We start from the raw sequence: 22,913 nt of genomic DNA on the forward strand, positions 1-22,913 counted from the left end.
ATTTCTGATGCAGCCAATTCAACATTGTTGATGCTACTGAAGAATGTCTCACATTTTATAAACAGCTATAAAAGAAGATAACATTTAGGCTAGTTTGAATACTGAATCTCCCTATCCACAACATGAAACCATCTGAAGAAATGACAGAAGAACTGGATCAAAATCAGGGTAGAGACAGAAACAGAAAGGAGGGAAGGGTGTGAAATAAATTACCTTGGTCTTATTTTTCATTAAAAAGAGCAGATTCCCTTTCAGACGACACCATCTCTCTCTCGGCTCTGCATGCAAAAGAATCATGGTATTAAAAAGCAATAGCTACACCACTCTCTCTTCATTCATTGATTCTTAAACGAGATACATTTGAAATATAGTTGGAGGGGCGAATCAGTAACAGAAAATCAGTTTCACATGGCAGCTGACGTATTACATGCTGCTAAATGCCAGATAAGTTCTCAGAAGATTTCTTTTATCCTGCAGTGACAGAACTGGCTGACTCAACTGTTCTCTTTGCTTTGTTCCTTTTTGCAAATGGGGGCCCAGGCTGGTCCTTTAGCAACGAACACCACAGCTTCAACAGATTAGCAAACAGACAAACCTTACTGGGAACATGCTTAGTCTTTCCATTGGATTATTACAGACTGAATTGGTGGATCTAAACCCAAGAAACCATACAGGCTACAATTGCTGCAGCTGGGGTTATTTTTACCATTCTCAAAACATAGAGCAAGGACATAAGCATAGAGGAGAGTGTGCTGCATGACATGGCAGGTGATTGCTTCCCTTCAGAGGTGAACATGCTTTGCCAAAACAAATGCAGTACCATGAGAAGCCTTTTGAAATTTTATTTTCTCCACAAAGGACAGAAGAGTCTACAAGTCTAAGAAAACTCAAATTAAATTAAAATAGTGATGATGTCCACTAGCTTGGATGGCTCTGAAAATGGACTGAGCAAATTAATGGAGGACTGGTCTATCAATGGCTACCACTCATGATGGCTATGCATGACCCTACTGGTTCAGTGGCCGTATGCCTCTGAATACCAGTTGCAAGGGAACAATGGCAAGGGGTATGTCTTTATCTCCTGCTCAGTCTTCCCAGAGGCAATTGGTGAGCCACTGTAGAAAACAAACAAGATACTAGATGGGCTTCTGGCCTGAACCAGCAGGGCTTTTCTCATGTTCTTACGGTCTCCATTCAGTCTAATACCCACTTGTGTTGCTAGTCCATGTATCCTTGCAGAGCATGCCATGTAAAACAGTTTTAGTCTAAAACAGCGGTTCTCACACATTTAGCACCAGGACCCACTTTTTAGAATGAGAATCTGTCAGGACCCATTGGAAGTGACGTCATGACCAAAAGTGCCATCATCAACCAGGAACATTTTTAACAATCCTAGGCTGCAAATCCTACCCACATTTACCCAGGAGTAAGTCCCATCTACCATCATTGTTAAAAGAATATACATAGTAGCTTGTTAAAAGTACAGGTCTGTAATATTTCCCCAAATGCAGTCACGTACCATGGTAGCATCAAGTCTAATAGATTAAAAATAAAAGACTGAAATGAATGGGGATCCACTTGAAATGTGTTCGAGACCCACCTAGTGGTTCCTGGCCCACAGTTTGCGAAACACTGCTCTAAAGCATAGAAGGATGATAACTTTTCTTTTCCCCTCAGGTAAACCAAACCAGTAAGCAGCCAAACAGCACAGTCATTGTTTTCATCCATCTCTGCACGTACCAGCAAGTCTCTAATCCACCATAGCTATGCCAGAAAAGCAATTACTTAGAAAGGTGTTTAAGCAGCACTCAACCATTAACAGCAAACAAAACAGATTAGACTGGCAAGTCTGAATACCAAGACTGAAAGCAAATTAATGGCAGCTGCCAAACACACATGTGCAGACAATGACCAATGCCAATTATTTTTACCTATACATTTATCATCCACGAACAATCTGCATATCTTCAGATTTCCTTCCTTGTCAAAATAAGATGACGGCCTTCTAGCCAAAGCTGCCAATTCCTTAGCATTGCATTGCATCTGGCTGTTCATGAAGAGGATGTGGATGATAACAGGGATGATAATGAACTGGATGGAAGTGAGCAAGATCTATTCAGCAGACAAGATCCACTGTAACATTAAAACAAAAATAAGGTGTAGTACACAAATTAGAGACAAACTGTCTTCTCTTAATAGTTTTTCTGAGGGCTGTCACCCAGTTAAAGACATGCTTGTTGATTGTTTTAATTAAGTTATTAAATACACCTGTATAATATTCCACGTGAGTGCAGAATTCTGAAAGCCTTATTCTTCTGTTTTTAAGATGACACACAAATGCATCACAGAAGGTGCCACCTTAAAAAAGGCTTTTCCTCTTGTGTGAATGAGTGCATTGTCTCTCCAAAGTTGGCAAATGTCCATTTGCAGTTTAAGTCCTAACATCAAAATAATTAGATTAAATAAAACTGTCTTCCAATAAAATAGGGCACCTTTTTAACCTACCAAAGAAATTCAGTGCATTAATCTAACCCAGGGGTGCCAAAACCTGGGCCCAGGGGCCATTTGCGGCTCTCGAGCACCCCCAATCCGGCCTCTAACCCTCCGGAGACTTGCTGGACCCATGCTGGCCTTACACAACTGCTCTTAACCTGAGGGTGACTGTTTGACCTCTCACGTGAGCTTTGGGCCTAGGGCTCCCTCCACTGCTTGCTGTTTCATGTCTGTGACACAGCAGCAGCGAAGGAAAGGCCAGCCTTGCTTTGTGCAAGACCTTTTATAGGCCTAGAGCTATTGTAAGACCTTCATTCATTCATATAAATTCCATCTCTAATAGATTCATTTATGTAAATTTATTCAAATTTATTCAAATTTGAATGTATTCTTTTTTTCCTGGCACAGTGTCAGAGAGATGATGTGTTTTGAAAACAGTATCCCAAATTCATATAAAACCACTATAAATTTTGGATAAAGTTTTTCTGAGCCTCAAATTTGCAAGCCTGTTTTATGAATCAACTGCCACAGCCAGTCCTACAACAGGACCCAGTGGTTCCCAACTGCCACTCTGATGGAGGTAGCAGCTCACCCCAACTGGCAGTTCCTCATTTGCCCCCCCCCCCATCACTTCATTTTCTATTACAGTAGTTTCCAAACTGGTGGGTCACAACCCAAGTGAACCAGAAAGGGTCCATTCCCCTTTAAGGGGAATGTCCCAGAAATCAGCAGTAACATGATCCAGAAAAGTGTGCTGCTGCTGAGGAGGGAAGGGTTTTTAGAAATTACCTGGGGGTTGCTAAAGTTCTCTGAAGAGTTCAAAGAGATTGCAACCCCTTTGCAGCCTTTCTGGCAGCTCCAAACTGCTGGAGAAAAAGAAAAAAACCACTTCCAGTTTTGCAGCAAATGATGCATGATCATCCAGATGGTGTTGCTGCTCCCTCTTTACACCCCAAATACTTACAGAGTTCCCAAAGTCCAAGGAACCACTGTCCTATTATCTTCTTTCACCCACATGCTGCATGCTGCAGCTCTGCCACCTCCTAGCCATCCATGCTCATGAAGGAAAGCAGGAAGCCAACTAGGAGGTAGTGCCACTGCTAAAAATGGTAATAAATTGGAGGGGGGCACAGAAAGTGCATGTGGCTTGTAGCAGTGTAGGAAAGAAAATTAAAAAGAGCAGGAGACCAGGCAAACATGCAGCAGGCCTGGGGGGAACAAAGGAAGAGGAAAGTCAGGACAGCATCTGGGCTTGGTTGCAGGAGACAGGATAGCTTAGGCCAGGCCTCACACCTGCAGGTATATGTCTCCTAACATCTCACTGTTCAGTTACCACATGTTTACTTGGAAACCAGTCTCACTTGTTTAACGTGGAACATGTCCAATGCCCCACTCCTTCTCCCAGGATTCCTTTCCCTAATCATGTGGGACAGCCAATCAGATGAACACCTCCTTGCACACAATCCAGATATTACATAAAAGTTTTGGGTGCCCTTCATCCCTAATAATTAAGGAAAGGCATGCCTGGAGGAGAAGAAGGAAGTCTCACCCCTAATCATGCAAGAAGGGCCCAGGCAAACAAACACCTTCTGAACCAGATCAATATTATCATAGTTCCAGATGCTGTACTCTGGATAACCCACACAATTCCTATTCCTTTAAATCAGAAAACAGAAGTTGATGCAATTACTACGTAACAACAGCATTTATTAAATGAGATGCAACAACTTGCTAACTACCATTCAAAAACAGACTCCAACCAGTCTCAGGCTTCACTGAATTCTCATGGAGTTCCCAGCCAAGCAACTCAGGCACACCGCTTTTCACCTCTCTCCATTGTGAAAATTGCCCATTGACACCCACTCTCTCCTGATCTGACACACACAGCTCAGAACCCATTAGCCTACATGTGAAGTTTTGATTTTTTGGTTGAATCAACATTCAAGAACAGAAGCCAGATACCTTTTAAATAGACATCCGATGACAGCTGCTGCCCACATATTTCCTCTACTTTACACTAAGAAGAAAATGAGAGAAGAAAGCTTTGCATATTGGGGATCTACAACAGCCAAAAATAAAACCAGCATAATGTTATGTAGACTCTTATTCGTTACTTCAAACTACCAATTGTCACACCTCTGTAATGCAGGTAAACAAGCCATTCTCACACTATATATTGTGAGAGAACTGCTAGTGTAATCTCAAGAAATGTATTGATTACGCAAAGAATTCTGAAAATCCAAAGTGTGCGCGCGTGCGCACACAGACACAGACACACACACACACACACACACACACACACACACAGAGGAGACCGCCTGTTGAATCTCTCTGCAATTCATTGCTCCGGCTGCCTTGCCTACTACAATTCAGGAGAAATGCTGAGAACAGTGACTCATGCAGAAACAAAAAGTGTGTGCTCTTCTGAGAACAAGCTGAAAATAAATCTTTCCCAGTACCTGTGCGCTCTCAGTTTAAATACAGAAAATACTGTGCTGCATCCCTCAGAAGTTTAAGACAGACTGAACTCAGCAGTGTTACAAACGGCACCCAAGGCAAGGTGAAATAACTCCTGTAGTACAAACCTATACATTTTTAGCTGAGAGTAAGCTCCATTGAACCAGTGGAACTTACTTCTGAGTAAACCATGCTCCACGTGACAAAGGGCTTGCACGCAGGACATGTTTCTAAGCAAAACCTTGCTGCACTCATTGAGACTTACACCCTTGTAAATGTGTTTAGGATTACAGACTTGGAAAATTACATTCATGCAAAAAAAATTTTTAAAGTAGAACACACAACTCTCAAGAGTACATCAACTTCACTTGGATGCAAGAGCCAAACTATCTTCCAGTGTTTGGTTGTTAAGTAAAATGCCAGCTGGATAGGGATGCAATTTGATTTTGCTACAGCACTGGAAATGGAAATGATTAACCTTGTCTTTGCAAGTCATCTTTGTGATCAAAACTGCCATTTCTCCAATTTTTTTTCTTGCTTTTTTGGGTTGCAAAAATGGCCCACAGAGAACGGTGAAGCACCCCCTCCTTCAGGCCAACTGCTGTGACCAGATCTATGTCCACATGCGGAAACATGCACACAGAGTCTGAGCCTGCATTTCCTTTAAAAAAAACAACAACAACTAGGAGACTGATTCTTTTGGCAACATGTATAGTTTGACTTTAAATGGTGAAAGTCAGAGCAAAGAGCAGCTATTTTTCAATTAGAGTGCCATAAATGATCTGCAGGCTTGCCACAAGAGTTTGGAGGAGGGTCATTTATTAGTAGGCCATTGGTGGATGTGAGCCTTCTACCAGCAACAGCATGTACGTACCTTGCCACTTTCAGAGTCTTGTCAGTGTGCCCTAAGATGAAAAAGGTTGAAAATCACTGCCATAGAGCAGGGTCTCCAAAATTTTCAGCATGAGGGCCGCATCGTATATCTGACACAGTGCTGAGGGTTGAAAAATAAAATAAATAATAAATGCATGGCAAACCAATGTGCTGAGAGTTTGTCTGAATACAATAAGTGAGTAGGGCTAGAAGGAGGAGGAGAGCAGAGGGCAAAATTGACTTGCACAGGAAAAGGGGGAATGAATTTTGAAAAAGCACAGAGCTGCCTATGATGCAAATCACAAACTATTTGTTTTCTCAGTTTCTTCTCTGTATAAGTTTAACAGGCATTAACTTCATATTTATGTTTATATTCCGGGTCTCCCAGAATCTGTGTGTGTGTTTGTGTGTGTGTGTGTGTGTGTGTGTGTGTGTGTGTGTGTATCATTCAGCTATTTGAGGTTCTCATTGTAATGCAATGTAATGGGATAATTTCTTTCCATTACACTGCATTACACTAAGCACCTCTAGAGGCTGAACGCTATGCTGGGAGACCCGGAAGCTGGGAGAAGCTACACATGCTGGGAGACCCAGAAGTATGTCTTTTGAGCTATTTTGAGCTCTGAGGGCCGGATAAAATCCTCCAGAGGGCCAGATGTGGCCTGTAGGCCAGGGTTCCGACACCCCTGCCATAGCATAAACTATGAATCAACTAAAGACCTAGAGCATGGCCTCAACACAAAGTTCTCAATGTGTCTCAAAAGTCATTGTGGTCAGACACAAATTGTTTGTATTCTGTACGAAGATATGGTGACTCGCTAAACATAAAACTACAGATAAGAACAAACCTTTCTCCTAAATGGAAATGTTCAACATTCAGGATGGTCTGCTGTTCTCCTGCTGGATTCATTTTAGCAGATGAACTGCTGAGAATTAATCAAGCAGTGGTGAGGTTATCAAGTACGTATCTGGGCCCATGCTGCCCCACCCCCCACCCATGCAAAAACCTACCTGGTTCCCAGCTCCCCTGTAGGAGTTTGGGAACCACTGCTCTAGCTGACCCCCACTCTGCAAAGCATGTATATAAGTCAAAATAGAGGAAAATATAGGATTTCTTGCAGTCAGACAGCAATACACTTTGACTCTAATTGTAAATACTAGAACCAGCAGCCATACCCAATAATGAAAACCAAATAAACCTATGCTGACCTAGATCACAACCATTCAGCCTGAACAGAACTCTGCAGACAACATCCTTCCTATAAAGCAACTGCCCTTCTGTCAATAAATTTCGCATCTAATTAAGGACCTGTATCTCCACAAGAAAATGTGAATAAATAATGAAGAACTTTGTTGGGTTGATTGCCTAGCAGTAACAACTTTAAAAGAGAAAGTTCAAAGCTCTGCATGCAGGAAAGTCATTGATGACCATATCTAACACTCCTAACTTGTTTATTTTATTTATTTTTATTTTAATAAATTTTTACCCGGCCTTTCCCATGCCAAAGCAAATGCCCAAGATGGCTTACAAAGCTTTAGAATCAAGTATAGAGTATCACAAGTTAAAGACATCAAACTTTACATGGTCATATTCATAGTAGTAAAATATAGTTTTGAACAGTTTGTTTCAACTTCCTTTTTTCCAGTCTGAATACTTTGAAACTGTTCAGCACCAACAAAATTAGATTACAAGATTTTACAGCTCTATTTGCATTGAGTTTAATTTAAAGCAGTTAGATTTTGGTATCAACATTACTGCAAATGTGTTTTTGGAGAGTAAAGATTCTCAGTATCTTATAACCCTTCACTCTTAGAGATCAACTTTCCTAATCAACTTTCTTCTCTTGCAACAATATTAATTTGTCAATTTAGAGCTGCCAGGGATTAAAAAAAAAACTGGCTGGTGATGCTCTTCATTCCAGTTTTAAATAGCACAAAAGATTTCTATATATTAACCCATAAGAACATAAGAACAGCCCCACTGGATCAGGCCATAGGCCCATCTAGTCCAGCTTCCTGTATCTCACAGCGGCCAACCAAATGCCCCAGGGAGCACACCAGATAACAAGAGACCTCATCCTGGTGCCCTCCCTTGCATCTGGCATTCTGACATAACCCATTTCTAAAACCAGGAGGTTGCGCATACACATCATGGCTTGTACCCCATAATGGATTTTTCCTCCAGAAACTTGTCCAGTCCCCTTTTAAAGGCGTCTAGGCTAGACGCCATCACCACATCCTGTGGCAAGGAGTTCCACAGACCAAACACACGTTGAGTAAAGAAATATTTTCTTTTGTCTGTCCTAACCCGCCCAACACTCAATTTTAGTGGATGTCCCCTGGTTCTGGTATTATGTGAGAGTGTAAAGAGCATCTCCCTATCCACTCTGTCCATTCCCTGCATAATTTTGTATGCCTCAATCATGTCCCCCCTCAGGCGTCTCTTTTCTAGGCTGAAGAGGCCCAAACGCCGTAGCCTTTCCTCATAAGGAAGGCGCCCCAGCCCCGTAATCATCTTAGTCGCTCTCTTTTGCACCTTTTCCATTTCCACTATGTCTTTTTTGAGATGTGGCGACGAGAACTGGACACAGTACTCCAGGTGTGGCCTTACCATCGATTTGTACAACAGCATTATAATACTAGTCGATTTGTTCTCAATGCCCTTCCTAATGATCCCAAGCATAGAATTGGCCTTCTTCACTGCCGCCGCACATTGGGTCGACACTTTCATCGACCTGTCCACCACCACCCCAAGATCTCTCTCCTGATCTGTCACAGACAGCTCAGAACCCATCAGCCTATATCTAAAGTTTTGATTTTTTGCCCCAATGTGCATGACTTTACACTTACTGACATTGAAGCGCATCTGCCATTTTGCTGCCCATTCTGCCAGTCTGGAGAGATCCTTCTGGAGCTCCTCACAATCACTTCTGGTCTTCACCACTCGGAAAAGTTTGGTGTCGTCTGCAAACTTAGCCACTTCACTGCTCAACCCTGTCTCCAGGTCATTTATGAAGAGCTTGAAAAGCACTGGTCCCAGGACAGATCCTTGGGGCACACCACTTTTCACCTCTCTCCATTGTGAAAACCCTATAGGCATGTGAAGATAAAGTATCTGTTGATAGATCAAAAACATCATTTGCACTCTTAAGAACCGCATCATAAAAGAACATACAGGCCTAACATGTTTATAGAAAACGGGTCCTTTTGAAATTGGATTTGCTTATAGCCAGTTCCAGTCTGTTACAGGCCTTCTCCTGAATTGAATGTTCCTAGTGTTCTTTTCCAGACCCTCCCCTCCCATCTCCATTCCAAAACTTGCTTCGAAGTATGTTTGGCAAATACTGTTATGGGTTTGCATTAAACAATCCCCTAGTGTAGTTTTTTTTTTTTCTTTTTTTCAAATGGTGGGTCGGGATCCACTAAATACGGCAACTAGGAAAGCAGGTACCAGGATAAGCACACACAACAAGGGTTTACCACACTAGCTGAATTGGGTAATTCAAGGTAAGATAAAAAACAAGAAAAAAGATATTTAAAAAGAAAGGATACCCAAATCACAACTTGTTTCTATGTAATTTGGTTATAGCAATAAACAGCACGGCATAGCAAGAAACAAAAAGAGAGGGGGGAAAAATGGCAACACAGATTCTCCAAAAATGGACAAAAAAGATTTCTGAATTCTTAATAGATTGTCAAGAGCAGCTGATTATCTGACAGTTACTTGATGCTAAAGCTGTTAATATCCTTGTCATTATTATTCTACTTTATAACAGTTTCCCTGGCAGTTATATTAAGAGCAATTTCATCTGTCTAGTATACCTTACTCTGTGCCCCCTCCCTCACACATATAGTCCATCTGTTTGTGTCATCTCACCTCAATTGTCCACAAAGGAAAGCCAAATAAAATAGAAAGAACAGAACATCTAAAGTAGGAACAAAGCTGGAGCAGAAGAGTATGTGGAAAAGGGCAGTGCTAAGGGAAGGGGGGAGGGAAGGACAATGGAGGTGTTTATCCACAAAAGGCTCTTGCCACTTCCATATGCCTCACATCAATTTAATTTCTCCAGTTCCAATTTTTTTTAAAAGGGAAAGTTATTAGCATAGGGCAAAAGTTCTTTTTTAAAAATTGCCTCTCCTTTATATTGGCTGAGTAAAATGACTCATGCTTTTCTCCAAGACAATTTTACTAATGTGTTCTTCTGTGGACAAAGCAGCATGACCTACACACACTTCTGCCAAGCAGTCAAAGCGACAACTCTGAAGGGGAAAGAAAAATTGTTTATGTGTATGAATGTGTAAAAACATATCAGAATAGTAAATGTGTGTTTTTCCCCCTTTGTCTTCGATAAAATTCACAGTAACAGCCTGAGAGCTGTGTCACTTTCCACAGCGATGACATGGCAGTTTTAAGCAATTATAGCAGTATTTTCTCAAAACAGAGGGACATTTGGTTTTGAAATGGCTCACAGTGATGCAGCCTTTTCTCAAAACCTATTTTTCTAGAGGAGACCATTGCTTTCTAACTCAGTATTTCTCTAGGAGCATAATTGGAAGAAAATGCACACAACAATATCAAGGGCACTTGTCTCACCATCCATTCTTAGAGGCAGCAGAATATGGATGGAAAAGACTTTTCAGCATCTGAACATAAGAACATAAGAACAGCCCCACTGGATCAGGCCATAGGCCCATCTAGTCCAGCTTCCTATATCTCACAGCGGCCCACCAAATGCCCCAGGGAGCACACCAGATAACCTGCATCCTGGTGCCCTCCCTTGCAACTGGCATTCTGACATAGCCCATTTCTAAAATCAGGAGGTTGCACATACACATCATGGCTTGTAACCCATAATGGATTTTTCCTCCAGAAACTTGTCCAATCCCCTTTTAAAGGCGTCCAGGCCAGATGCCGTCACCACATCCTGCGGCAAGGAGATCCACAGACCAACCACACGCTGAGTAAAGAAATATTTTCTTTTGTCTGTCCTAACCCTCCCAACACTCAATTTTAGTGGGTGTCCCCTGGTTCTGGTTGGCAACCTTCAGTCTCGAAAGACTATGGTATAGGCCTATAGCACCCGGTATTCCCAGGTGGTCTCCCATCCAAGTACTAACCAGGCCTGACCCTGCTTAGCTTCCAAGATCAGACAAGATCAGGCATGTGCAGGGTTCTGGTGTTATGTGAAGAGCATCTCTCTATACACTTTATCCTTCCCATGCATAATTTTGTATGTCTCAGTCATGTCCCCTCCGAGGTGACTCTTTTCTAGGCTGAAGAGGCCCAAACGCTGTAGCCTTTCCTCATAAGGAAGGTGCCCCAGCCCAGTAATCATCTTAGTCGCTCTCTTTTGCACCTTTAACATTTCCACTATGTCCTTTTTGAGATGTGGCAATCAGAACTGGACACAATACTCCAGGTGTGGCCTTACCATTGATTTGTACAACGGCATTATAATACTAGCCGTTTTGTTCTCAATACCTCTTCTAATGATCCCAAGCATAGAATTGGCCTTCTTTACTGCCGCCGCAAATTGGGTCGACACTTTCATGGACCTGTCCACCACCACCCCAAGATCTCTCTCCTGATCTGTCACAGACAGCTCAGAACCCATTAGCCTATATGTAAAGTTTTGATTTTTTGCCCCAATGTGCATGATTTTACTCCCTTTGGTGAGGGATCTGAAGAGGACTGCAGCACCTGGCTGTTCTGAGAAGCCTGAGGTGTTGATGTTTTATGACCATAGATATAAATTATTTCTTTCCACTGCTAAAATTTACAACAGCGTCTCCATTGCAAGGCACCAAACATCTGCTCCCACAACTATTCCTCTTAAGTCCAAACTATACTTTTATAGGCAAATTTGTATTTGAACAGCCTTTTTGGCAAAACAAAAGAGCTGCTCCAGGACAGCTTGGAGCAAAGGAGTGGCTTTTTTGATCTTTTTCCTGGATTCTTTTCCCCACCATTCCTCTGCTCTGAATTACCCCAGGTGAAGCAGATTTCCTTGGGGAAAACCCATCTGTTCTGGGAAGTCTTTGTCACCATGCCATGTACTGCAATTCTAGACACAGGTGCTCAGAAGGAAGCCCCACAGAGTTCAGTGGGATTTACCCCCATGTATATGTGTACAGGATTGAAGTCTTACAAGCCCAATCTTCACCAATATTGCACTGCTGATGCAGCCACAAAGCAGCCCCAAGGTAAGGGAACATTTGTTCCCTTACCTGGAGGAGATCTCCGTCACAGCTCCCCTCCCCCACAGCAGCATGCAGTGCATGCCCCAGTGGCATGGCTGCATCAGTGCTGCAAAACTGGTTATTATTGGGCTGCAAGTCTTTATTCTAAGGTACATGTAACTGAAACAACTGCACATGCCTCTCTTGTTAGCCTCTGTTCCTACCCCCTTCCTTTCCTCTGATGTTTCTCTTATGTCAATGTCTAGACTGTAAGCCCCTGGGGCAGGGACTGTCTTTTCATTCTGCATAAAGCATTGTATATATTAACAGCATAACAATAATAAAATATAATCAGGCTTTGCATTTCCATGCAATTTTGCCTCTGGTATTCATCCTCTTGGCTCTTATTTCAATGACAGAGAATAAAAATACCTGTTCCCTGCTTAAGTCTCCCAGGAGTGTTCCTCACTGATCCAAGAAAGCTTAGTGCTAGCTGCTCAGTTTATCCAGCAGGCTTGTGGTGATCACTCCCTGGTAGCATCCCAGGGAAAGGGATCCAGGAGCACTTCCAGTACTCACACACTATAGAGTTTGAATAGCCACCTCTCAAGAAAACATAAAGCAGAGGCTATTCAGAACAGCCTCCATAGAGGGCCCCCAGAAATACTCCTTGTTAGTGCTAACGAGGCATAATGTACAGTACCACAGCTTGAGTATGTTTTGCTTCATAGTAACTCTGAATGGCAAGGATCTATCTTGCTGTTCCTGCCAGAAATTGTTCCCATACTACCCTGCACAAACATTCCCAGACGCACCTCGCATTTGCTTTTCATTCCTAATCTCTGCTCGCAGTTGAATTCATCTTTTTATTCAACGCTGCTATTGTCACAGACTATAGTTTATTGACAGTCAGTCTTTTCCACCCACAAAAGGAGCATATAATAAGCTATATGAGGTACTCACCATAGAGTAGCAGCAAGGCCTATCAATTCTACACAAAGGTTAAGCTCCAAGTAAAAAAACTTGATGAAAGAGAAACTGTCAACACATAACACTGCAAATGACTTATTTTAGACCTCCCAGAAGAAAGGAAAGAATTTTAGAGAGGAAAGGAAAAAGAAAACCTGCAGTTTCATACACAAGCAGCACTGTATTTCCATAAATGTAAAACAACAAAACTAACTCACAGTAAGTTCATATAGTAACCTTCATACTAATCATACCACTGTTCAAAGTCCGGATATATCTACATACCTGCTTTTCTAATTAAAAAGATAATATCACTGCTGAGAACCCCACTGCCAAGCAAATAAATCTGGGAAATAGTCTCAGAGCCATTACACTGAAGGAGAGTCATAAATCATTTTAACTGCATCTCTGCAATAATGATACAATGTTAACAGGCAATAAACATCTCCATTTCAAAAGAAGTCCTTATCATATATGAGAGGAATATCAGAGGAGCAAAGAGGGAATTGAAATAGGTTACAAAAAATAAAAAGCAAACCTATCAACAATATATAAATCATTTTTAAAAGTGTAATATTCCCAAAGCTACAGCAGGGGATGCATCTTATTAACCTTTACTAGAATGGCGCAGGAGGCCCCTTCTTCAGGCTGGATATCATACACGTGGGGGAATGTTGAAAAAAAAGGAGATGGACAGGAAGTGGAAGCCCCAAAGTCTGCAGTCTTAAGACTAAACTAGACTCTGGTTGCAAGAGAGATTTAAGAGAGACTGTACCAATTAAGGATGCTGTGACAATCAATGAAAAATGTTCCCCAGTAAAATGTACACTTGGAATGTAGAAGTTCATCAGTTGAACATCAGCCTGACATGTGAACTTCAGAGCACAATCCTATGCATATCTATTCTGAAGTCCCATTTTGTTAACTGAGGCTTACTCTCAGGAAAGCGTGTATAGGATTGCAAACCCGCGGCATTCCCAGAGGGGGGCACAGTACTAAGTTCTGCAGGGCACTGCAATGTGCTGTGTAAGCTGCCCTCCCCCTTACCATCAGAGTCATTTTGGGCAGTGAAAGTAGCATGGAAGAGACATTCCAAAGGATAGGGAAGAGGCAGCTTATAGAGCACATTGAGGCACTCTGCAAAACTTAGCACTGTGCTCCACTTCCAGGAATGCCAAGGCTGCAACCTCATTTTCAATCCAAATTGTTATTTGGGGAAAGAATATTTGAAACATTTCTATCCCACCTTTCCACCTAAGAGTCCAAATAGGCTTTCATAAATGCAGGGAATCACCACACAATCCATGTAACACTAAAAAAACCAAAAAGTAAATAGATTAAAAAAAACACAGAGAAGACCAAATATAGTAGTGTTGCCTGGAGTCTATTAGATAAGAGATACAATGCAACTTGGACCTTTTGGGGCAGAAGATTCCAATGACAGGGCAGCACCACCAAGAAGGTATTCTCTCCTAGGCTCACCACCCAGTTAACCTCTGAAGATGGGAGCATCTACAGCAGATCCTCCAACAATTAGCTTAGTAAACAGGAAGGTCTTTATGGGACAAAATAGTCATTGAGTTTCTTGCCCCCACATCAAATAATCAGGATTCCTCTCCATGTAACCCATTCTTATAACTGAATTAGCCAAACGCCACTATTCTGAAGCAGAAAAAAAAGATGCAGGTTTCTTTTCAGTTCTTGCTGTTAACCACAATGGAAATCCTACAATTCTACAATCCTACCGTTCTCTAACAGAGGTGCTTGGCCAAATTGTTATACTGAAAAGGTTACTCATTTCTCACACTATACCATATTGTACAAATTTTCATTAACTGGAAGTAACAAAGAAATGCCAAAAACACTGGAAGATTCACTCTGAAAGATCTTATAATATGGCACAAGTACCTTGGTAATAAATGTGCATAATTACCTTGGTAGTAAACATTGACTGTAAATGATAACAACTAGGTTTCTCTGCACACTACTCATACTTCACTCCCTAATGGATAAGTCCTTCTTTCCCTGACACAGCGAAGGTCAATTTAAAGAGCCAACTTATTTTGAGAATCCTTTGCAGCTGCCTCTTGCAAATCTCCATTTTCAGATGGGCTCAGTAACATACCACTTTATTCTGAGAGCAAATTATGTTAGAAAGCCTTATGGCTGAAGTAGCAGGTTAGTCATCCATTATTATTTCTGAGATGTATCTTATGGCTAATTACATTTTAGAAATAAATATCCCAAAGTCAAGTCTACATGATAAAAGCAATGTAAAGGTCAACTGAACCTTACTGCTTATTTACAGTGATGCACTACAGTAACAACAGCGAACATTCAATTTATAATAAGATTAACCAGATATAGTAGCTTCAGTGCTGAAACTTTTGACTGCTTTGAGATTATTTCCAAAAACAAGGGACAGAAACCTTTCTCTCGCCACCCTCCTTAGGTTTTCAAGGCTAAAGGGTACACAACTTGCTATTTTATAATTATACAGAATTTATATGCATAACACAAATGGTGAAATAAGATTTCACATGAGAGCTGAGTGGTTGTACAGGTCTGACCTCTGCATTCGCAGGGGATCCATTCCTGGACATCCTGTAGATACCAAAACACATAGATAATTAAATCTGCAGGTTGATCAACAGGACTTCTGAATGCATTCGGAACCTTGTTCCGGACACATCTGGAGCTATTTTGAAGCCCACAGAGGCTGTGCCTGGAAGCCTCCCAGACACAACCAGTACTGGTTGCATCTGGAAGGTCCTCAGTGGGTCCACAGCCTCAGGTTTGGGACCTGTGGCAGGTAAAATCCCTGGGTCCCAAATCCACAGATAAAGAAGACCTACTGTACTTTCATCCTTTTCCCTGTCTAAGTAACAGCCTGGAGATGACTTTCAGACTTAAAATAGCCAGCAAGGAAAGAGTTAAGATGTTCTTTTTCTCTCTCTTCCTCTTTCATTCCAGTCAGTCTTTCACTTTTATATCCTTTTATGTGGTCCTGCTTCTGAATCCAAACTATAACACACCCTGGATCTCAGGACTGGGAGCTCTCATTTTATTTCCAATAGCCTCGCAATAGGATATCTTTTAGAGAAAAACATAACTTAGAAAAGAAAAGAGTTGTATGATGTCTCAAACAACCTCTGCAGATATTGATTGCTGCGGCTCCCATCACAGGAGAAAACAGACGAGTAACAAAACGCACACATTGTACCAAAATAAAATAAGTGCGTCCTTTTATTTGGTTAGAAGCTATTCTATCCCTCTTTTAGGCATTCAGGAGAAAACAAATTGCAACAGGTAGCACTTGATTCCCAGGGATTATTCTTATGTCCATGATCCATTGGTCACCAGCACAAAGCTTCTATTTGGTCCAAGCATACAATGCAGGTCCCACTGCATATTTGTACAATACACAGTGGGCCCACTCCATCTGCTGGCTTTGCGTTGGATTTGACCAAAAAGACAGAAATAACAGATTTGATTTTAAAATATATATATATATTTTAAAAAATTATTTGTCCAACTATGCCTGCTCTAGTCTTTGCTTTCTCTTCATGGAGTTGAAGGTATAATTTTTTTCCCCAAACAACAGTATTTTTCATTCTGCAGGGTGGTACCCCAACAAGACTCACCAGCTTCCAGCTGGACTGAAGCAGCCACCACCACCTCAGGAGGAGGCCCATCAGGCAGGTGCACAGGAAGGTGGAAGGCACCAGCAGAGGAGCAAAGGGCTCTGCTCTTGCAGCTGCTGCTCTCTTCCTGCTCTTTGCTTTCCCTGTACAGAAGGCAGTAGCTGCAGGAGTGGAAGTGGCACTACCACCCTCTCACCAGCACCTTCACTGGGGAGCAGCTACACAGCCAGATGGGCTGAGGTACAGCAACTGTTACCTCCAAAGATGGCACTGAGGCACCCTGTGCTAACCTGCCTCTTCCCTTCCCTTCCAGACTTCCCTTGTAGCCAGTCCTCCATATACGTACACTGGGATTTAAACATTTGCAGATTTTGGTATCTGCACAGAGTGCAGAGTTGAAGCAACTGGTGTTTTTTGGGGGGGGGCAGTAAAAGTGGGGGAGAGGAGCTTTACAGGTCACATTAGAAAACATTAAAAAAAAAACTTGATTATGGCACTGGCCCCCAACTCTTCAAATCATATGGTGTCAGAGGGGAGAAAGGAAGAAGGAAAAAAGCCCTCAAAGGCTACACTCCTGATCCCCAGTTCCAACAATCTGCCACCCAACCTCCAACCACCTTCAACCCTAGGACAGCTCCCATCAGTCCTACCACAAAGTCTAATAAAAGGGACTAGGTCCCTCACCCCTGCCTCCCTGACCCCTGCTCTCAGAGCTGTAGGAGTGGCACACTCTCTCCACCCTTTGCAGATATACCCAGAGCAGCTCACCACCAAAGAAATAATTCCATGTGGGTTTTGTACTCCCCCACTGGCTTACTGCAGAGTACACTACTGCAGAGTGGTGATGGTTGTTGTATGTTGCACTACTATTGCTGTGCTGCTTCTCTCCTCCCATCAAGTTGATAATACAAGGAGACAGGGTTGTTTCGTATCCAGTATCAGCAATGCCTGCCAGGGTGGGGGTCCACCAGACATATGAAACTAAGCACAAGCTCTCCGAGCACAATCTGCTGGGCCAGGAGACCTTATTTGATTAAACAATGTTGAAAATGACTGTATGTGATATGCCTTCTGGGGCAAGGTTCTTTCTGAATCACAGCAGTCAACACAGGCAATACTGGGCTAGGTGAACCAAACCTCTGGGCCTATATAAAGCCAGTTTCATAAATTCATCCCAAGGCAAAACTTTAAAACTTGGAGCAAGTACGGTTAAACAGTACACAAAGTAACTCACTAATTAATGGGGTTATGCTTTTAAATATATATATATATCTTCAAGTAGGATCTGGTTTTGCCTTTTTATCTTGGCAGAGAAGGACAAGGCATTTAAAAATCTAAAGGTAACAGCATTCAGCAGAACACAGGTTAGCTATGGTGATGGAAAAAGCAGTGACTGCTCTGACATTTTCTAACATTTGTTCTTTTGAGCCTGAAAAGTTAATGGGGTCTTTGATTCTGATGAAAATGCTCACAGAACTTTAAGGTGAGCAGTGAAGCAGCATTACTACTTTCATCCCTTCTTCATTGCTCTAAGCAATAGCAAAAACCCCAAGACATGCAGATCAAGCATCACAACAATATTCCAGATGAATTCCTCATGGCATCCATATGTAGCAGGACTAAGAAATTAGGAAACTTTGAAATAAGGGATTTCAAAGGTGCCTTTTCCTTTCTAGACTATAAAAGAATGACTAGCCAACTATCTTGAATCTGCCTCAAGAAATGCAACACACAGAGATAACTAAAGCAGAGAATCACCAGCCCATATTGGTCAGGAGACAAATGTTTCTATGTAATATTTTTACTCAACCCAACTACAATGTAGCTTTCTAAGTTAAATTATTCTGAGGTTTCTTCAATACCTAAAGTAATTATCTTCTGTGTATTCATTGAATTCATTGTGTATTCCCCTGGGGGCTGGGGATAAGAATAGGCCCTCAGTTTGGCTGTACTTGTCATAAGATGCAACTAAACAGCCACCGGGTAGATGGGACTGGTCAGCTTGGGAAGGCAGCTCATCTGAGAGAAGGAAAACTCTGATCCCAAACCTCCACTGCCTTATGGCTACATCCAGTTATGGAAAAGGCTTCAGGAGTCAACCTCGAGGCAAAATCCGGAGCCGGAGTCCCTGAGGCAGTTCATGGCTGAACACAGTCACATTCTGGCAACTCCTGCGACGCCGCTGGAACCAACCGTATTGGCCTCTGCCTTTCCATTGGACCATTTCAGCGACGTGGAGAGGGGGGATTTGCTGCATGGGTAACAGCCTGTCCTCCATACCTACTTTACCCAGGCTTCGCGGACTGGAGAGGACACTCTGTTCCAGAACCACCATTCAGAGCGTGACACCATAGTCTTCCGAGACTGAAGGATGCCAACAAAAACAATAATTCATTGAAGGCAATACATTAATTTAGCAGAAAATAAGTATTTAAAAACATGCTTCCAATTCCACAATGATTATTGATGCAACCCATTTGATGTAAGCAGCTCAAGTGGCAGGCAATTAACAAGCAAGGAGCATCAATTCTAGATAGAGTATTGCAATACTGGCAGGGCCAGCCCTAGAACAAAGCAGTCGCCTCGGATCACTGATTACTGGGGAAAGGGAAACAGAAGCTGCAGCCCCAAACCCACCATCTCTCCATCTGGCTAGGTGGCAGTGTATAACAAGCCACTCCATCCTTTCTCCTCGAAAAAGTATCTGAAAAGGAGGTTGACAGAACAGACTGGCTCTTGCTTTTCTTTATTCTCCTTTTCATACTGTGTGCTGAGGAATAACCACCAAACAACTTGACTCCCACTGCCATGAGTCAGGCAGCCATAGATGACGAGGAAGTAGATGAAGAGGAAGAGAATGAGGACAGCAGCTTTTGGTGACGTCTCTCAGGCGCTCAAAGAACTTGGGCCACTATTGAACCATGTCAACATTACCTTTCTTACTGCTCCAGCAATCATCACAAGGGATCCCTTAGTATAGCACATCAGTACTACAGAATTGTGAATGAACTCTCTTGGTCAGTGGTCCCCAAAATAGTGGGTTACAACCCACCAGGGGAACTAGAAATCGGCAGCGACACAATTGCCACAATCATGCTGCTGTTTTTTAACCTATTATGAGACAAAATCAGAAGTTTTGGGTTTTTTAACAACATTTTCAAGCCTCGGAGAGGGCTGCAGAGGGGGTCGTCAGCTCCCCAGACCCTGCAGAGAGCCATAGCAACCCCCAGGCAAGTAAAAAAAAAAACCCTTCCCAGCAGCATAAGGATCATGACAAACTTCTTGTTGGCCCCCCTAGTTGCAAAGACTAACAGGGTTCCCAAAGTCCAAGTAGGACTTTGGGAACCACTGCTGTAGGCTAAAACATAATATTAACAGGGAACAAGCACATTTGTTTTCAGAATTTAAACATTAAAAAAAAAATTTAAGTATGTAATTTAACAGTATGGACCAAGTAAACCAAAACAATGAATAAAAGTTTTTCAGAGAGAAGGAACAAATGGTGGACTGATTCAGTCCATGCATTTGGAATGAGGAAGTGACCAGAGCTTGGGTCAGATTGCTCCTGGATGACTGCTCTCTCATTAGAGTTAAGGCACCTAACTCGTTTTACTGAGAAATTACAAGCAATGAAAAGCCTAGGCAGTCTTGAGCAACAGTAATGGAAAACTCAGACCCACCAAACATGGGTTAAAGCGCATATTAGAGCCTTCTCCGTGGCAGCAAAGAAGGTTTTCTTCTCTTCCCCCACTGCGTCCTCAAAAATCTGTCCAGCTGAGTTAATCCATGTTCAGGGCCTGTTGCATCTGGCCCCTCAGGGGAATAAGGAGGAACACATGGTTGTTCACTGTGACAAGTTTGCTAGGTACTTCACAGATAAAATCGCCCGCATCTGTCACAACTTGGAGTCCACATTAAGGGTATCTGTTAACTGTTATTTTAGACTCTTTTCAGCTTGCACAGCCTGAGGATGTGGAAAGGATATGTTGGGTGACAGCCAGTTCCCAACTACCACCAGGCAATATTCTAGGGCTTCAACGGTCTCCTCAGTATCCGTTGAAAAGCAGGTTACATTCATATTGTTGACATCCAACTCCAAATCCCTGGATGACCTCTCTTGGTAGCTTCATGTACGTGTTACATCTGGACAAAAGAGCAGTCATCTTGGATTGGAATTCCACAGTGCAGGTACTGGACTATCTGCCTCTTCTGTATGGGGTTGCACTCCCTCTTCAGAAGCAGGTTCACAACTTACGAATCCTCCTGGATTCACAATTGCTACTGAATTGCCAGGTGATGGCAATGGCCAGGGAGACTTTTGCTCAGCTTTAACTGGTGCACCACATGCAGCAGTACCCAATTCACTCAGATGTGGTCACAATGATCCATATCTTGGGGACATCAAGACTAGATTACTGCAACAAGCTCTACATTAAGCTGCATTTCAAGACTGTCTGGAAACTGCAACTAATGCAAAATGCAGTGGCTCAGATGGTCACTGGGGCTTGGCAGTTCAATTCTATCAGAATGGTGGCTACACTGTCTGCTGGTTCACTTCTGTGCACAAATCAAGGTGCTGGTTTCGATCTCTAAAGCCATTTACAGCTTAGGACTAGAGTACCCAAGGGACTGGCTTCTTCCAAACGCTCCAGCCGGCCTCCTGAAATAATCTGAGGGAGAGCTTCTGAGTGTGCCACCCTTAATTGAAGTAAGGTACTGGCAAGAGGGAGGGCCTTTTCTGTGGTGGAATCCCAGTTATGACATTCCCTCTTCCCTGAATTGAGAAAAGCATCCTTCCTAGAGTCTTCTGGCAGGCTTGAAGACCTTTATTTTTTAGGTGGCCTTTCAATTATGCAAGCATGCTGAAATTTTTGATCATTAATCAATATATTTTAATTTTTATACTTCTGGTATTGGTTTAATTGCACAATGCTGCCTTATGTGTTTGCTTTGTGGTTTTATTTGCTGGTTATGCTGTTTTTAGGTTGCATTTCATGCTGTTTTAGGTTATGTTTTTATGTTGCTCTTAGCTGATTTTATGACATTGTTAATTTTGTATGATATTATATGATTTATATTTTAATGTATTTATATATTTTTATCTGTATTTTGCATGTATTGTTTTGCAAGCTGCCTTGAGCACTTCAGGGAGTGGGGGGTGGGTGGAAAAATGTTTTATCACCCAACAAGGCCTTCAGAATCTGGCTGCTTAAAAAACCTAAAAGAAGATTGTTCACCAGTGTCTTATGAAGACAATTTTTGATCATTATATCTACACAGCCTTCCATAATCATACTTCCCCACTTCCATTTATTCCAGGGTTAATCAGCCATAGGACTATTTCATAAAGCAGCAGGAACAGGATCACCACCAACCTGCTTCTAACGTCTTTAAAGTATAACCTGCCATTTTAAGAACACCTTTGAGGCATCCACTTCCTCATGAGCAGCTTCATAACAAATGCCATAAACAGTGTGGTTAGTGTCCCTTGGAACCTTAAAATAGAAGTATCTGTGAACAGAGCTTAGCTGCAGTGAAAAACAGGCTTTTTTAAATGAAAAAAAAAATCACTCAGCTACACAATTAACTAAAATCCCAGAACTGATTTACTGAATACAGAACCTTACTTCAAAGGCTCCCATAGCACTTTTCAGACAATAATTAAGCCTGACAAAACCCCTGTGAGGTAAGTAGCAAATGCAAACCTCAAATTAAAATGTAAATTGCTCGAAGCTGAAATTTATGCATGATCCTCAAACATAAGAAGCCGCAGCTTGTGCAGTCAAATGATGCTTTGAATTTTCTACCCTCTCTTCACAGTGCCTTCTCTCTCACAGCACTGCTCCATGATGCTTCAATTGCAAGTCAACTGCACAATTTTTAAGCTAGACTTGTTTTTCTTTCCGGAGTCACAAAGAATCTTATCATGCTAACATAGCTCATCAAAAAACTAGAGAGTGCTACTACCCTTCAATTTCACTGCTTAGTCACAGATTAACTAAAAACCACTGCTTATTAATAAGATACTCTTCTATTTTAAATATTCAGCAGATGACAAATTTTCCAAATACGTTAAAATCCTCTATTCTACTTAAAGTGTTATCTATGACCATTTTGACCCTGAAATATTTACCCTGGTTACAGGGAACAATGGCTACCGTCAAAAATTTAAAAATTGGATGGTGTTCTTTGTTTTAATAGTATGGAATAAGTTGACACTTAAATGAGGCCACCACCAACCCCTTGAACATAAGAAATCCACTCAGTTAATCTGAACCTGAGGTTCCCCTGCATTCC

General features: G+C 42.0%; 1 protein-coding gene across 4 annotated transcripts in view; it reads right to left on the reverse strand.

The window, feature by feature from the left end:
• INPP4B (inositol polyphosphate-4-phosphatase type II B) overlaps nucleotides 1-22,913 on the reverse strand; it is a 338,885-nt gene that overhangs the window by 281,101 nt on the left and 34,871 nt on the right. For 3 of the 4 annotated variants that reach the window (XR_010794649.1, XM_066631738.1, XM_066631735.1), the window contains exons 1-3: nucleotides 4,456-4,503; nucleotides 1,932-2,133; nucleotides 214-278 (exon numbers count right to left, since the gene is read on the reverse strand). Coding sequence is in view for 3 of the 4 variants with exons in the window: in XM_066631738.1 (XP_066487835.1) it covers nucleotides 214-278; nucleotides 1,932-2,055 (189 nt within the window). In the remaining variant the exon portion in view is untranslated. Of the gene's footprint in view, nucleotides 1-213; nucleotides 279-1,931; nucleotides 2,134-4,455; nucleotides 4,504-22,913 lie in introns of those variants that run through there. The other variant, XM_066631736.1, reaches the window with a different exon arrangement.

The sequence above is a fragment of the Tiliqua scincoides genome, chromosome 6 (genome assembly GCF_035046505.1).
Source record: "Tiliqua scincoides isolate rTilSci1 chromosome 6, rTilSci1.hap2, whole genome shotgun sequence".
NCBI classification, from domain to species: Eukaryota; Metazoa; Chordata; class Lepidosauria; order Squamata; family Scincidae; genus Tiliqua; species Tiliqua scincoides.